This window comes from Lutra lutra, chromosome X (assembly GCF_902655055.1).
Source record: "Lutra lutra chromosome X, mLutLut1.2, whole genome shotgun sequence".
Classification (NCBI taxonomy): domain Eukaryota; kingdom Metazoa; phylum Chordata; class Mammalia; order Carnivora; family Mustelidae; genus Lutra; species Lutra lutra.
In genome coordinates this window covers 25,258,576-25,276,027 of record NC_062296.1, presented here as the reverse complement: position 1 = coordinate 25,276,027, position 17,452 = coordinate 25,258,576, and the positions used below count along the sequence as shown (strand labels likewise).

Sequence of the window (17,452 nt, the reverse complement as noted above, 5' to 3'; positions counted from 1 at the left end):
AACTTGAAATCCAGAATTGTGATACCTCCAGTTTTGTTTATCCTTTTCAAGATTGCTTTGCTATTTGGAGTATTTTGTGGTTCCATACAGATTTTGAGATTGGAAACAGTCAACAAAACAAAGAGACAACCCACGGAATGGGAGAAGATATTCACAAATGACAATACAAAGGGCTGATATCCAGGATCTATAAAGAACTCCTCAAACTCAACACACACAAAACAGATAACCACATCAAAAAATAGGCAGAAGACATGAACAGATACTTCTCCAATGAAGACATACAAATGGCTAACGGACACATGAAAAAATGTTCATAATCACTAGCCATCAGGGAGATTCAAATCAGAACCACATTGAAATACCACCTTACACCAGTTAGAATGGCCAAAATAAACAAGACAGTAAACAGTGTGTGTTGCAGAGGATGTGGAGAAAGGGGAACCCTCTTACACTGTTGGTGGGAATGCAAGTTAGTGCAACCACTTTGGAAAACAGTGTGGAGATTCCTTAAGAAATTAAAAATAGAACTTCCCTATGACCGTGCAATTGCACAACTGGGTATTTACCCCAAAGATACAGATGTAGTGAAAAGAAGGGTCATCTGTAACCCAATGTTCATAGCAGCAACGGCCACAGTCACCAAACTGTGGAAAGAACCAAGATGCCCTTCAATGGATGAATGGATAAAGAAGATGTGGTCCATATATACTATGGAGTATTATGCCTCCATCAGAAAGGATGAATATCCAACTTTTATATCAACATGGATGGGACTGGAAGAGATCATGCTGATTGAAATACGTCAAGCAGACAGAGTCAATTATCATATGGTTTTGCTTATTTGTGGAGCATAAGGAATAACACGGAGGACATGGGGAGATGGAGAGGTGAAGAGAGTTGGGGGAAATTGAAGGGGGAGACGAACCATGAGAGACTGTGGGCTCTGAAAAACAATCTGAGGGTTTTGGAGGAGTGGGGGGTGGGAGGTTGGGTAAGCCTGGTGGTGGGCATTATGGAGGGCACATATTGCATGGAGCACTGGGTGTGGTGCATAAGCAATGAACTCTGGAACACTGAAAAGAAATTTAAAAAATAAATAAGGAAGTTTTAAAAAAGATTGTTCTAGTTCTGTGAAAAATGCTGTTAGTATTTTGATAAGGATTGCATTTAATGTTTAGATTGCTTTGGGTGGTATAGGCATATTAACAGTATTTGTTCTTCCAATCCATGAGCATGGAATATCTTTCCATTTCTTTGTGTCATCTTCAATTTCTTTCATCAGTTTTTTTTTTAAGATTTTATTTATTTATTTGACAGACAGAGATCACAAGTAGGCAGAGAGGCAGGCAGAGAGAGAGAGGAAGGGAAGCAGGCTCCCCGCTGAGCAGGGAGCCTGATATGGGGCTTGATCCCAGGACCCTGAGATCATGACCCGAGCTGAAGGCAGAGGCTTAACCCACTGAGCCACCCAGGCGCCCCTCTTTCGTCAGTTTTTAAAAAGATTTTATTTATTTATTTGATGGAAAGAGAAAGAGAAAGAACACAAGCAGGCTGAGGGAGAGGTAGAAGCAGGCTCCCCGCTGAGCAGAGACCACCCCCCCCAACAAAGTGGGCTGATTCCAGGGTCCTAGCATCATGACCTGAGCTGAAGACAGCCGCTTAACCAACAGAGCCACCCAGGCACCCCAGTTTCATCAACATTTTACAGTTTTCAGACTATAAGTCTTTCATCTCTTTGGTTAAGTTTATCTAGATATTTTATTATTTTTGGTGGAACTGTAATTGGGATTGTTTTCTTAATTTCTCTTTCTGCTGCTTCATTATTAATATATAGAAATGCTACAGATTTCTGCACATTGATTTTGTATCCTGGACTTTATTGAGTTCATGAATGGATGTTGTACTTTGTCAAATGCTTTTTCTGTGTCTTATCCTTTCTTTTATGGATGTTATGTATCACATTGATTGATTTGCAAATATTGAACCACTTTGCATCCTGGGAATAAATCCCACTTGATCATGGTGAATGATTTTTTTAATGTATTGTTGGATTTGGTTTGCCAATATTTTGTTGAGGGTTTTTGCATCTATATTCATCAGAGATATTGGCCTGTAGTTCTTTTTTTTGTGGTATCTTTATCTGGTTTTGGTATCAGGGTAATGCTGGCCTCCTGGAATGAATTTGGAAGTTTTCCTTCTTCTTGTGTTTTCTGGAATAGTTTGACAAGAATATGTATTAACTCTTATGTAAATGTTCGGTAAAATTCACCTGTGAATCCATCTGGTCCTGAACCTTTGTTTGTTGGAAGTTTTTTGAGTACTGATTCAATTTCTTTGCTGGTAATCAGTTTGTTCAAGTTTTATATTTCTTACTGATTCAGTCTGTGGAAGTTATATGTTTCTAGGAATTTATCCATTTCTTGTAAGTTGTCCAATTTGTCGTCATGTAATTTTTCATAATATTCTCTTACAATTCTTTGTATTTCTGTGGTATCAGTTGTTATTTCTCCTCTTTCATTTGTGATTTTGTTTATTTGAGTCCTTCTTTCTCCCCTCCTCCTCCTCCTTTTTTTTCTTCTTCCTTGATGAGTCTGACTCAAAATTTTATTATCTTTTCAAAGAGCCAACTTCTGGTTTCACTGATCTGGTCTATTGTGTTTTTTTTTTAGTTTCTATATCACTTATTTATGTTCTAATCTCTATTATTTCCTTCCTTTTGCTGGATTTAGATTTTGTTTATTTTTTTTCTAGCTCTTTTAAGTGTAAGGTTAGGTTTTTTACTTGAGATTTTTCTTGCTTCTTGAGATAGGTCCACATTGCTATAAACTTCCCTCCTAGAACCAGTTTTGCTGCATCCCAGAGATTGTGTACCATTGTATTTTCAATTTCATTTTTCTCCATGTAATTTTTAAAAATTTCTTCTTTGATTTCTTGGTTGATCCATGCATTGTTTAGTACCATGTTATTTAAATTTCATGTCTTTATGCTCTTTCCAGATTTATTCTTGTGGTTGACTTCTAGTTTCATAGTATCATCATCAGAAAAGACTTCAATCTTTTTGAATTTGTTGAGACTTGTTTTGTGGGCTAATATATGATCGATTCTGGAGAATGTTCCATGTACATTTGAAAAGAATGCGTACCTGCTGTTTTAGGATGGAATGTTCTGAATATATCTGTTAAATTCTTCTGGTCTAGTGTGTTATTCAAAGTCACTGTTTCCTTGTTGATTTTGTGTTTGTCCATTGATGAAAGTGGGGTGTAAGTCTCCTACTATTATCCTAATATTATTAATTAGTTCCTTTATGTGTCATTAACTGTTTTATGTATTTGGATGCTCCCATCTTTGGTGTGTAAACATTTACAATTGTTATGTCTTCTTGTTGGATTGTTCCCTTTATTATTATATTGCATCTATCTTTGTATCTTGTTGCAGTCTTTGTTTTAAATTCTATTTTGTCCAATTTAAGTATCTACCCTGGCTTTCTTTTCACTTCCACTTACATGATAAGTGTTTCTTCATCCCCTTGCTTTCAATCTGCAGGTGTCTTTAGGTCTAAAAAGGGTCCCTTAAAAGTAATATATAAACAGTCTTGTGTTGTTTTGTTGGTTTTTTTACGCATTTTGTTACCTTATGTCTTTTGATTGGAACATTTAGTCCATTTACATTTGAAGTAATTATTGATAGCTATGTACTTGTTGCCATTTTGTTACTTGTTTTATGGTTGTTTTTGTAGTTTTTCTCCTCTGTTCTTTTCTTCTCTTGCTCTCTTCTCTCTCACTTTGCTGTCTTTCTTTAGTGGTATGCTTGGATTCCTTTCTCTTTCATTGCATCAAGCATACTCCTAATATTGTTTATTACCCTCTTCATCTCTTATTGGTTCTTTTTATTTCTGTATTAAAAATATCGCTGATGTCCTCCACTCTTTTCTCAAGTCCAGTGAGTGTCTTTATAGTCTTACTTTCTCTGACAGGCTGTCTCTTTCTCTCTCTTGCTTTCTTGAATAAATAAATTTTTAAAAAAATCTTTAAAAAGGTGGGGACAGGGGCGCCTGGATGGCTCAGTGGGTTAAGGCCTCTGCCTTCGGTTCAGGTCATGGTCCCGGGGTCCTGGGATCGAGCCCCGCATCGGGCTCTCTGCTCAGCGGGGAGCCTGCTTCCTCCTCTCTCTCTGCCTGCCTTTCTGCCTACTTGTGATCTCTGTCTGTCAAATAAATAAATAAAATCTTAAAAAAAAAAAAAAGGTGGGGACACCTGGGTGGCTTAGTTGGTTAAGCATCCAATTCTTGGTTTCAGCTCAGGTCATGATATCAGGGTCCTCTCTATCTCTGCTCCTCCCCCCACCAAATAAATAAGTAGGTAAGTAAGTAAATAAATGAATAAAAATTTTAAAAAGTCTTTAAACTCTCTGACAAGTATATTGCTTATCTCCATTTCACTTAGTTATCTTGCTGTGATTTTGTCCTGTTCTTTCATTTGGGACCTATTCCTCTGTCTCCTCATGTTATATACCTGTTTCACTTAGATCTCTGGTCATGGCCTTGTTCCCTTCTTTCATCTGGGATAAATTTCTCTGTCTCCTCATTTTGCCTAACTCTGTGTGTCTATTTCTCTGTGTTAGGGAGGTTCAGTTATGTCTTCTGCTCTTGAAAATAATGACCTTATGAAGAAGAGGTCCTGTAGTGCCCTGCAGTGTCCTATTCACCAGAACCTGGCACTTCAGGGGTGTCTCCTATCTGTGTTTTGTGCACCCAGCTGTTGTGTCTTGGACACTTTCTCCTTTAGTTCAGTCATCTGCAGAGGTTCTCTCTGCCTAATGTGGTCAGTGTTTGGCTCCCAGCTGGGGTGGGGCACACAGTTTTAATAAGGTGTGGGCTGACTTGCCAAATGGGCCCTGCCATCACCTGGCCAGGACTGGGGTTGCATGGCTGGGGCATGCAATTTTAACAGGGTGTGCTTTGGGCTTCTGCAGGGCCGCCACCACAGCCAGACTGAGGCCCCATGAAACTTGCAGGTCAGGAGAAGCAGTGTTGGCATGGTTTTCACCCATCTTCTGGAGGAGGGGAACACAGTGCCCAGACTGAGGCAATTGTGACTGGGAAGGACAGATCCACCAAAGCACAGGTGCCAGGGCTTGGTGTAAGCAAGTTCAGTAGTGAATGTCACCTGCAGATTTAAAGTGAGGGGATGAAGAAACATTTATCATGCAAGTAGAAGTGAAAAGAAATCCAGGGTAACAATACTTACATTGGACTGCCCTAGTTCCTGCAGGTGGCATGTGTTTATGCTGAAGGACAGGTGAGGGACATGATACCTGTTAGTTCCTTTATTCCTGGAGAAGTCCTTCTGTGAGCTCTGCCCCTCTAGGATTTGCTCTGAGATGTGTAACTAACTCTCCTTCCCATAAGCCCCAGGTGTCTTTCAAACTGCTGCTTCTATGCTGTATCTTCAAGGGCTGTGTCTTTAAGGCCAGGGACTCAGCTTCCTAACACCCTCTGGGCTTTGCCTGGGCTAAACCCACTGATTTTTAAATTCCAGGCTGTAAGTCTCACTGGTTGTAAGAGAAACTCAAGAAATTTGGCCCCTCTCACTTTCAAAGCCAAGTGTTATGGGGATTTGTCTTTCTTGTGCAGGCTCCCCAACATGACAGTCTGTTTTTCACCCTTCTCTGCACCCTTGGCTCCCTCTTCACGGCAGGCAACCGGGGTTTCACTCACCACCACGTGTCCACCTTTTCTACCCTCTTCAGTGTGGCCTCCTCTCTATTTTAGTTATGGAGTTTGTTCTGCCAGGCTTTGGGTTGTTTTCTGGGTTATTTACAGATATAAGTGTTATCTAGTTGTCTACATGGGATGAGGTGAGCTTAGGTCCCCCAACTCTGCCATCTTGGCCCTCCTCCAGTCGTGTTTCTATTATTAAAGCAAAAGGATTCCCTGTTCTGAGTCACATGGAGTCTCCCAAATATCTTGCTCCACTCCTGGCATAGAGTGATGACCAGGATGAATGTCATGGGATTATGATTTATGATATAGAGAAGATAATCAATCTTAATCAGAGGCCATTGTAACTGTGGCTAATTCTTGACACTGTCACCCATAAAATAAGCATGTGTTTGGAGTGGGTATTCATCTATCACTATCTGAATAAGTCATGTGACCACCCTAAATAAGGCTGTGCATGTATGTGGTAGCATCTTGCAGGTGTGGTCTTTCTTTATACAAGAGCAAATAAATATTCTATCTGGAAAGAGAATGATGGGAACAGAGGCAAGAAATCATGAAATCACCTATTCATTGCCCCTTCTTTTCTACTTAAAATAAAGCAAAAACTAACCAACTGACCTTTAGACATATCAAAGTTTGGGCTTTTCTCACCCAAAAGCTTGTTTCAAGGGCCATTAGAGGAATGTTTCAGCCTGGCCAGGTTGCTCTGGATTTGTAGCTCTGCTGTCAGTCCAGGGCAGACTCCCAGCAGAAACCTCCTAATTGGCTGTCAGTACACAGACTTTTCTTTAAAACCTTTTCCACTGCAGTAACATGGCCTCTCTACACCAGCCCCTGAACATGTTGGGAGTGTAGGAGTTGGGAGGGGAAGAAAGGGGCGATGGAAACCACACTGATCTGATGCTTCAAAACTCATGAATATTTTCCAAATGTTTTCACTGTGAACATGTTTCAGTCATGTTAAGACAGTCCAAAACAGTTTGACAAGTTTCGCTTTGGCTCTGGTCTCGGCTACTGTGTTCCTGACCTGATTAGCTAGTGCCTAGAAGGGATTGACAAGAGCAGCAAATCCACCGAGACAGCTCTTTGTAAAGGGAATTTATGGCTGTGTAATACAGTGATTAACCCTAAGCACCCACAAGCTGTTACCCAGGGCACAACTTCTTCAGAGCCAAGGAAAGCAGAAGAATGAAATCAAACATTTTCTGCATGTAAATGAGTCTACCCTCCAAACATACTTGCTTGCCTTTGAATCTGACTTCATTGTTGTCAATTAGAATTTGGAGCTGAATTTGAATCTTGGCTCTGCTACCTAACAGTTATGTGAACTTAAGATACTTAACCTCTCTGAGTCTCATGCTCTTGTCTGTTGATTTCCACCACCCCAAGAATGGTTCTGAGTTTACATGCAAAACCAGCACAGTGCCCAGTTCACAGTAGGCAATCAATATGTGTTGATTTCCTTCCTTTTCTTGACCAAAATGTTTCAGTTAGGACTCATTCCCATTACTAGCCACAAGACTTATAATCCAGAGAAGACACTTGAGGCCTGAATTGACTGCCCTTTGCACTACACCAAAATGATATCTCAAATCTTAAAAGCTCTCTCTTCAGACTAGCTAGTGCTAGTTTTCTTGGCTGGATACAATCTGCCACCCCATTTGTCATCCATAGGAAGTTACGTCTAGGACTTAAAATTTTTTTGGCTGCTCTTGGGCATTGATCTCCGAAGATGAGATATCTGAGAAGAGTTCTTTTAAGACTATATTTGTACATGGAGCACTTAGCTTTCTTAAAGTCCTTCCCTCTGCTGCTACTGACTGACCCTCTGGCACATAAGTGCCAGCAAATGCCCTTGCTCTTGAAATATCTTGGACTTTCAGGTCATATTGCCTAGAGAGAGATACAGTGCTGAGAAAGGAAATAGGGTATGACAGAAAATTAAATTGAGCTCACATTTTCTCATTATTAGGATTATTGTTTGTAAGGTTGAGATGCCACTATACTCTGGAACTGGGTTGAGCCCCTCTTCTGTCTCTATTCCTTCTTTTGCTCATTGAAGTACTTACCTTACTACATTGTTATTAATCTCAGAGAGCTTTGAGTCAGGGACTGTGTCTTGACCTTTGTTATAAACCCAGCAATTTACATAATGCCTGGCACATGATAGGTGCTCAGCTACTTGTCAGGGCAATAGAATGAAAGAATGTATGTTGGCAAACCTATTAATAAATGTTTTCATCACAACCTTTAAGAGCTTCCTAATTTCATCTTCTACTCCCCAATTTTGCCCAAATGCACAGCATCCAATATGGGGAAATAAATCTTTCTCCTCCTCCCTGAGAAAAATAAACAAATTACGACGAGAGTCCTAATATGACCCCCAGTTAAATATACAGTCCATTATTTAGCACCAGAGAAAAGAGAACAGAAATGACTGAAACCCATATACCTGGTACTCTCTCCTCTGTGCCGTTTTACATTTTTGGCCTCCCCTCTCACTGTTCCTCAGCCTGAGCATATATTGCAAATGTGCCATTATTCCCTAGGTCTAATATGCAATGCCAACCCCCTGAGAATGATTCTCACCAGATACTGGGCCTGCAGATATGCAGCTGAATGGCAGTACCTTGGATCTGACAGCAGAGGTCAAATGAGAAAGCTGTCTCTATGGGACCATTGAGAACTTTAAATGAGATAGTGTATACAAGGCACCCAGCACAGCACTTGGTACATGATAAGTATTTGATATGTGAGCTAACTAGCTAATTTCCTGCTCCTCCAATAGAGAGGACTTCAAGTGGTTTTCTTAATCCTTCAACTCACTCTTCAATGCACCTTCAATAAGAAAGATCCAGAACAGAGTCACAGACTACATTTCTTCCTACATAATTATTTGTTTTCCAATACAGAAAAGGTTACTAGACAGGTCATAAATACAAAATGCCAATTCCTTCACTTTTGGCCAGCCCCCCATGCCTCTCCATTTTTTTAACCAGTGTTTTATTTTTGTTTGAAGAGGTCATTACCCTTCCTACCAGAGACTTTGCAGTTTTTTATATTCCATTAAAGCTTTACCTGTCTTAAAGAAACTAGAATTCCATTTTTTAAAGAATGCTTAGGATCATATGGAAATAAAACCATTTATTTTAACAAAGCTATATACTATAATTAATTTCTTGTATGCTATGTGCTTTTTCCTGCTACCGATACTCACTCCACCTGTGTTCACAATGAAGCTGTCCCTACCAATGCCAATTCATACGTATTTTTCCTTCTCTGGGCCCCTTGCAGTGCTTGCAATACAATGCCCACAGCTTACCCCTTGATTTCAGTTTCATAGTTTCTTGGCAATGTCTGGAGTTTCTTCAGATTAGGTATTCATTTTTCTTCTACTTCTTTTGAATTTCCACTAACATATTGCCTCAGGATAGTTCTTGGCACCAAATGGGGGCTTATTATACCTTGTTAAATGAACATATGGTCTTTAGGTGGGGGAATTAGCCTGGGAACGGGTGAAGCTCAAGTAAGGATGTCTCCATTCTCCTTGTAGTGAGTCCCCCACTGAAGCTGTTTCTGTCCCATCTTGTGGCTTTGAGCCTAGGGAAACATTCTCAGTGTGGTTCTACCAGGCCTAGACAGAGCTAAGAAGAGATGGCTCTCTTAGGTGATTTTCTTTCCAATATGGAAGTTCAGTGAGAAAGCCAAGGAAACAGACGCTCCATCCCTTCAGGTTTTCTTGTTCTCTTGCCTGCAAAAGACAGACTTTCATCAGCTAACTACTCTCTAGTATAGCCAGCACCTGGCAACAGGGAAATTTGCTGCCTTAATGGAAAAAGAGGTATTTTTATTTAGCCTAGAAAAACAACTTAGTAACCAATGAATACATTTGTACCATAAGAGTAAACAAGTGCATCTATACTAAATGGAAGAAGAAAAAAACAAAATTTAGAGATTAGACAGCACCATTCAGAATTAGGCTAGGGGACTAATAGGAGAGGGGAATACTAATAATGTTATTTGTTTCTCCTTGTGTGATGTTCCTCCATCCATCAGAGTTTACTAATGAATGGGCAAGGTATTCCACAATTAGATACTAACTGACATACACTGTTCTAGAAGTTTCTAGATGTTTCTAGAAGTTTCTGATGATGTGTTGGTTCTATACAAAGATAAAACTGCTAAAGAGGCTCAAAAAAGATTTGAAAACTGCTTAGTTGCTTCATGAAAAAGGGGCAGAAAGAAAAACTGCAACAGATCTCTCCATATTCACAAGTCTATGAGATACATACTACTATTATCTCCACTTTAGGGATGATGAAAAAGAAGTTAAGAAAATCAAGGATGACTAGAATTATAAGAAAATATTATATTATTTTATTTTCCCCCATTCATTTTATAAATGCAGAAAGTAAGGATCACAGAGAGAAGGCGTTTTTATTAAAGTCACACAACTGCTAAGAAGCAGGATAGACACAAACCCTTCTGACTTTAAATCTATTACTCTACCCACTATTTTAAACTCCTTTTTTCACCAGCCCGAGTCCAATCCCTCCACCCCAAATATATCCCTTTAGTAGTATTTATCTTCAGTTTGTAGAATGTGAGCTAATATTTGTATCTTGTACTCACCCGTGTATTTAAATAGTATTTATTGAGTGCCATTTGAAATGTTTCCTATAAACGCAGACATTAATAAAATGATTAACAAATAAATAACCACCAACCATTAATATAATTAAGGAGTACTACAGAGCATATAAGTGTATAATGGGGGGAATAATTTGGTTTGAATGGGGTGCATTCAGGAAGGGCATCCTGAGGAAATGACTCTAAAGCAGGGATCAGAAATATAAGTAGAAGTTGGTCCATCAGAGTCCACTATTATCACTTTGGGGCCTAATGTGTTTAATAATGTGTTTTATTCATTCAATAAAATTTAGTGTTTATCAACTTAAATATTTTGTATGGCAGAGTCATTTCATTTTCAGGATATAGTCGGATGCTTCAGAAAACTGTTCTGATGGTAATTATGGAAAAGAATCAAAGTCTGTCTCATAGAGTACAGATGATTATCTCAAACATTGATTAGATAGCTTCACTTGAAGATTTGTTGCCAAAAAGTTTATAAACTGCCTTTAAACTAAGGGCATTACTTGAATAAAGGCATTAAAACGTGCCTTCACAAATCTCAACTGAAATGATCAAACAAATCTGCCTAATGGGATTATCAACAATCCCAGTTCTCTCCCCATGTATTTCTGCCAATTATATCATTGCACTAATTTAAACTTATATTGGTTAGCCATTCAGGTTAAAGTAGGATAAGATCATTGCAACAGCACACAGCTAAATAAAGTATGCAAAAATAACCTACCCACTCATTTGAGTGTCATATTCCAAGCTGAGATAAATTCTCCTCATTCAAAAATGATTTGAACTTGAAACTAACACAAGGTCAATGAAATCCTACTGCAGCTTATAAACAAAGAAGGAAGAAAGTGAAGTGAGTGGTGGAAGAGGAGCATTCAGATTTTTGAAAAAGATTTACTATAGGAAACAGAAGTTAATTTAAAATCGTATCTGTTTTGTGCAGGGTAAAATTAAAGGAAATTTAACCTTGACTCTTATTGCAGATTGATTAAAACAAAACAATTAGGTTTAAAAAGGAAATTGGCTGAGCCAGGGAATATACAGAAGCAAATAATGCTAAACAGGTTTTTAATGGTATTATAAGATTTCCCTTTGGTGCTTAATAACAAATCAGCTCTTAAACATCATTTTATATTATAAATCTATGCAAAGGAAAAAAAGACCCTCAAACTAAATAAAGATCCTTTCTTGACTAGCAAGAAAATATACAAATGTATATGCCAGTTGAACAAATGGTAACAATATCTGTATGATCATGTTCAGTGAGTTAAAAATTACAAAGTTGACAAGCAATTTCAATTTCTTCTGACAAACATAATGAAATACTCAATTGTCATTAAAATTGTCCCAAGGTTAGAGGTTACATTTCACAGGTGATAAGACCAATCTTTTAAAGGTAAAATATTTCAGGAGAGTTTTGCACAAACAAATCAGTTAAGAATTCAATGTGATGATGACAAGATACAGATTAAGTATTGATTAAACTTTAGCTGGCCCTTTATTCTACCCAGCTAATACTCTTTTTGTATTTCATACCTGATTTGTAGATATTATCTAGCTAGTCCTTATCTTTACAACAAAAAATGTTATATGGTACAGATCTTTGAATTCTTAACTTTTTTGTCACAACCTTACAGAAAAATTGGAGAGCTATAACAGTTCACATGAGAAAATGCAAATACTCATTTCTTAAAACATTTGAAACATAAAAATGTAAGTTAAACCTGGACTGTGATACCATTTTTCACTTATTACACTGGCAAAAATCTAAAAGTTTAGTAATATCTATCTCTCTGTTGGTGGGACGATGGGAAAACAGGTGCTCTCATACATGGCTAATGGGAAAGCAAGATGATACACTAACTACAGAGCAGAATTTGGCAAGATTTAGCAAATTACACATGCATTTACCCTTTGATTCAGCAACCCCACCTCTAGGGGTGTATCCCCATCTTACAATGTCAAAAATATAAAATGACGTATACTAGCAAGACTGGAAACACTCCAAGTGCAGATAGCAAGAAACTATTTTAATAAACTGGGACATCCATACAATGGAATAGCTTGCAGCCATATGAAAGAAATGAGGCAGAGCTCCCTATACTACCATGAAGTGATTATATATTATTTTCTACCAAAGTGGAGTACAGAACTGTGCGTTATATTATACTATTTTTATATAAGAAAGTGTAAAAAGTTATTAATTATAGATAATTATATTTATATTTTCTTATATTTTAAAAAGGAAACAAAGGAAGGATAAGCCAAAACTATTTTTTTAAAGATTTTATTTATTTATTTTACAGAGAGAGATCACAAGTAGACGGAGAGGCAGGCAGAGAGAGAGAGAGAGAGGGAAGCAGGCACCCTGCTGAGCAGAGAGCCAGATTCGGGACTTATCCCAGGACCCTGAGATCATGCCCTGAGCCGAAGGCAGCGGCTTAACCCACCTACCCACCCAGGTGCCCCAAGCCAAAACTATTTTTAATGGTTATCTATAATAGGGACAGAGGGAACAGAATGGAAGGGATAAGGAGAGAAACTAGACTTCTTTTAATGTACCTTGTTTTAGTTTTCTTTGGAACAATGTGAACATTTTACATAACTATAAAACAAAGTTAAATTTAAAAAGGGATTGTTGAAAAACAAAAATAAAATAAATGAACTTAATTATATATCAAGTTGTTAGCATAACTACAAAAATAATTATTTTAAGGGATTTTAAAACACTGAAGTTTGATTATACATTCTAGTAGGATATACCCCAAGGACAAAAAAATTTTAAAGCTCTGCAAAGAATTCTCAAATCACTTTTAGTAATCACTCTATTAGTAATAATATATTTATGTTATTGTTTTGAAAGCATACATACCAAAAAGAAATTAAGTAAAACTCATATAAGTTTGAGTGGAAAATATTAGCATAAAATCATGATATATTTTTCTAGCTCTGGACACTGAAAATGTTTAAAAGATGATGATTCTGTTCTGAGTACTGGAGATACAAGGACAGACAAGCTAGGATGAGTCCAGAGTAGAATCTAGTGAGGAAAGCAGATAAGTAAAAATGTACATACAGTTCAGCAGCTCAGTAGGTGGCATTCAGTATGGTGAACAAGGGCCATGGTAAGTGCAGTAAAGTTTCTTTAGAATATGAAGTAAGGGACACCTGGGTGGCTCAATTGTTTAAGCATCTGCCTTTGGCTCAGGTCATTATCCCAGGGTTCTGGGATTGAGTCCCTCGTTGGGCTCCCTGCTCGGTGGGAAGCCTGTTTCTCATTCTGCCTGCTGTTCCCTTGCTTCTGTTCTCACTATCTCTCTGACAAATAAATAAATGAAATCTTTTTTAAAAAGAACACAAAGTAAATAGAAATAGTTTTAAAGTCCCTTGATTATTTTTGTAGTTATGCCAAAAAGAATAAACTAAAGATACACTATATAGAGGATGGAATTGCTGTACTTAAAGAAGCAGTAGAACAAATGGAAAAGAAGCAAGATGCAAAGTTATAAGGAAGAAAGCTTTCCTGAGGTGGACAAAGACCTAAGTCAGCAGATGGAAAATGCTCACTAGATCCTGGACTAAAATGACCTTCAAGGACTAACTCCTAAACATATCCAAATATCCAAATAATGTGGGTTTGTTTGTTTGTTTGTTTTTACCTCCACCGATAAAGAAAGGATTTTACAGGTATCCAGACACATTTTTAAAGTTTTTTTTAATCTATAAAGAAACAAAATCAGCTTTTTCCTCTGCAAAACTGAACAACTATGAATAGACTACACATTTGTCATGAGACAGATGTGTAAAAACTAAGCAATTCAGAAGTATTGAAAATAAAAGAATAAACAAAGGTGAATCAGACAAATAACAAAGAAAATGAAATCCGACTTGTCGATATCAACATTCAAGACAAAAAATAGAATCCAAGGCAAGAACCACTGAAGAAGACAACGAAAGTCAATGTTTATTGATAATAGTTCCATGACAGATCCTCAGTGTAAGCTTTATGCTTATTGTGTCAAATAATAGAAGACTGGAATAAGTAAATAATGATTACAATATAAAATAGATCTTTATTCTAACTGGTAACCAAATATATAAATATAAATATAAATATAAATATAAATATAAATAATCTCTGGCCAAAAAAAGATGTTGGAACATCTAAGAAGAAAAGTATTATTTTTAAATGGAAAATACAAAAACAATCCATGAAAAGGGGAATAAATTAGGGGCGCCTTGGATGGCTCAGTTGATTGATTTCTGCTCAGGTCCTGATCTCAGGGTCGTGGGATCGGCCCCACATAGGGCTCCATACTCAGCACAGACTCTGCTCCTGATTCTCTCTCCCCCTCTCCCTCTTCCTTGTATTAAAAACATGTTAATTCTTCCTAGATATATCAATTTAATGCAATCTGAATCCAAAATATATTGATTTATTTTGAACCTGCTCTAAATGTTTTGAAGTCTATTTAAAGAAAAGTACAGGATGAATTTGCATTACTAGAAACTGAAGCATATTATTCTGACAACAGAAGCAGTAAAGTACTTGAGCAGAAATAGACATATCAATGAAACAAATTGGAAAGCCCAGGGAAATAAACCAGTATGTTTAAGTTTTTAGTAACTTTGGTGTATAATAACAATGGCATTACAACACAACTGAGAGAGACTATGATAATGCCACAGTTGGTAAACATTTTCTAAAAATATAAAAGTTAAGTGTTACAGCTCTTTTAGAACTTGTCTAGCAGGTTTTCCGGTTTTCACCGGAAGACCCTCCCTGTACTGAGTTTATAACAATAGATTTTTTTTTTTTTTTTTTTTTTTTTAGTTTTTTTGGCTTATGCTCGTTCTATCTTTTCGAATGGTCGGTGGTCTATATAAGTGGTGCTCTGTTTCCTAAAGCAGTTAGGCGTTTGTGGCGCGCTCCGCTACGCCCACAGGCTTCCTTGGCTTCCGGCTGCAGCTGATGCTGCTTCCCTTCCCTCCGTTTTGGGAGCCACTCTGAGAGGCATCCCGTTTCTCCAGAGCATTTCGTTGGTTTCGCTGCACGTGCAGCTTTTGTTACCCTATGGCGTCCGCTTCGGCCCCACCCGTGGCCCTGAGCGCCGAGCAAGCCAAGGTGGTCCTGGCGGAGGTAATCCAGGCGTTCTCGGCCCCAGAGAACGCCGTGCGCATGGACGAGGCTCGGGACAACGCATGCAACGACATGGGCAAAATGCTGCAATTCGTGCTGCCCGTGGCCACGCAGATTCAGCAGGAGGTTATCAAGGCTTATGGCTTCAGCTGCGACGGGGAAGGTGTCCTAAAGTTTGCCCGCTTGGTCAAGTCTTACGAAGCCCAGGATCCCGAGATTGCTAGCTTGTCCGGCAAGCTGAAGGCACTGTTTCTGCCCCCCATGACATTGCCTCCCCACGGGCCTGCTTCTGGCGGCAGTGTGGCTGCCTCCTGAGGGTCGGCCCTCCCGCGCAGGGAAGACCTTAATGTTCCAGAGGATAATAAACGTGCCTGTGACTTAAAAAAAAAATTATATATATATATATATATATATATATATATATATATATATATATATATATATATATATATGTATATATAAAAGTTAGGACTATATATTGCATAATGAAATGAAAGTGATTTCAAGAAAATTCTATGAATATTGCTGTTCAGGTAGGAAGACCTTTCTAAGTCTAAATCTGAAAAAAACTAGAGAGAAACAGAGAAAAAAGAAACAGAGAAAACATGACAGATTTGACGAATTACAATTTAAAACTTTGGATGTCAAATGGTACAATAAACAAAATTTAAAGGCAAACAATAAATAAGAAAATGTTTATAACATGTACCAAAAGAATATTATATTAGTATTTTATATTATAATATATATTTTATAGTATTTTTATATATGTCATCGAATCTAGAATATCTTACAAATCAGTAAGAAATGAAAACAAAACAGGATCATAGGGGAAGGGAAGGAAAAATAAAATAAGATTAAAACAGAGGGAGGTATACCATAAGAGACTCTTAACTATAGGAAACAAACTGAGGGTTGCTGGAGGGGAGGGGTTAGAAGGGGTAACTGGCGGATGGGCTTTAAGGAGGGCACTTATAATTAGCACCGGAGTTACATAAGACCGATGAATCACTAAACTCTAACTCTGAAACTAAAAGTACACTATATGTCAACTAATCGAATTTAAATAAAACATTTTTAAAAAGAAATGGAAATTAACAAACAATTCATAATGTAGAAGGACGGAAAACTTAAATTAAAACAAGACCAATTTGGCAGTTGAAAAGCTATACCATAATGATTGAGATTATAATATCCTGAAATTGTGAGGGTATAGCAAAATAGGTAATTATACAACTATTTGTAGGAATATAAATTGCCCAATTTATCTAGAAAAAATGTGTTATATGTATCCACTCATACTCTCTATAAAAAAAAATCACAAAAAAGCACATAGATTTGATCCATAAGTGTAATCACTAGGAATTTATAAATAGGAAATAATGTTATAGTCTTAAGAGTTATGATATAATAATAATAACAATCCTCACTATTTAATGAGAGCTTTTAATATGCCAGACACTGGGGAAGCACTTTTTATACACAATCTCTTTCAACAGTCTTGACAACCCAAAAGGTTGTTAATACTTTCAATTCCATTTTACAAATGAAGAATATGAAGGTTAAAGAAGTTAAGTCACTTGTCAAGGTCACAAAACCAGTGAACATCAAATCCAGAATTCCAACACAGGCAATATCCCCCATTGCTGTAAATAATACAGTGGTTCATAAATTACAATTTAACCCTATGAAAGATGCCAAACAGCCATTAAAATCCTAGTGCATCATATTTAGTGACAGGAATATGCTTATAATTTACTAAGTGAAAAAATGTTTTACATTTTGGAGCACATGTCCACATATTTTAACATGTATGTAATTCTTTTTTTTAATTAATATATAATGTATTACTTATTTCAGGGGAACAGGTCTGTGATTCATCCGTTTTACACAATTCACAGCACTCACCATAACACATACCCTCCATGTCATTC

General features: G+C 37.5%; 1 protein-coding gene and 1 non-coding gene across 2 annotated transcripts; both read left to right on the top strand.

Annotated features, from left to right (window-relative positions):
- The first annotated feature begins 15,098 nt into the window (after positions 1 to 15,098).
- LOC125092536 (U7 small nuclear RNA) lies at positions 15,099 to 15,160 on the top strand. The gene has a single exon (XR_007124992.1). It is a non-coding gene; the product is annotated as a U7 small nuclear RNA (small nuclear RNA).
- Positions 15,161 to 15,193: 33 nt separating this feature from the next.
- On the top strand, positions 15,194 to 15,908 carry LOC125091819 (protein C10-like). Its single transcript, XM_047715824.1, has one exon. The coding sequence runs from the start codon at positions 15,453 to 15,455 to the stop codon at positions 15,831 to 15,833; it is 381 nt and encodes a 126-aa protein (XP_047571780.1). The 5' UTR covers positions 15,194 to 15,452; the 3' UTR covers positions 15,834 to 15,908.
- The last annotated feature ends 1,544 nt before the right edge of the window (positions 15,909 to 17,452 follow it).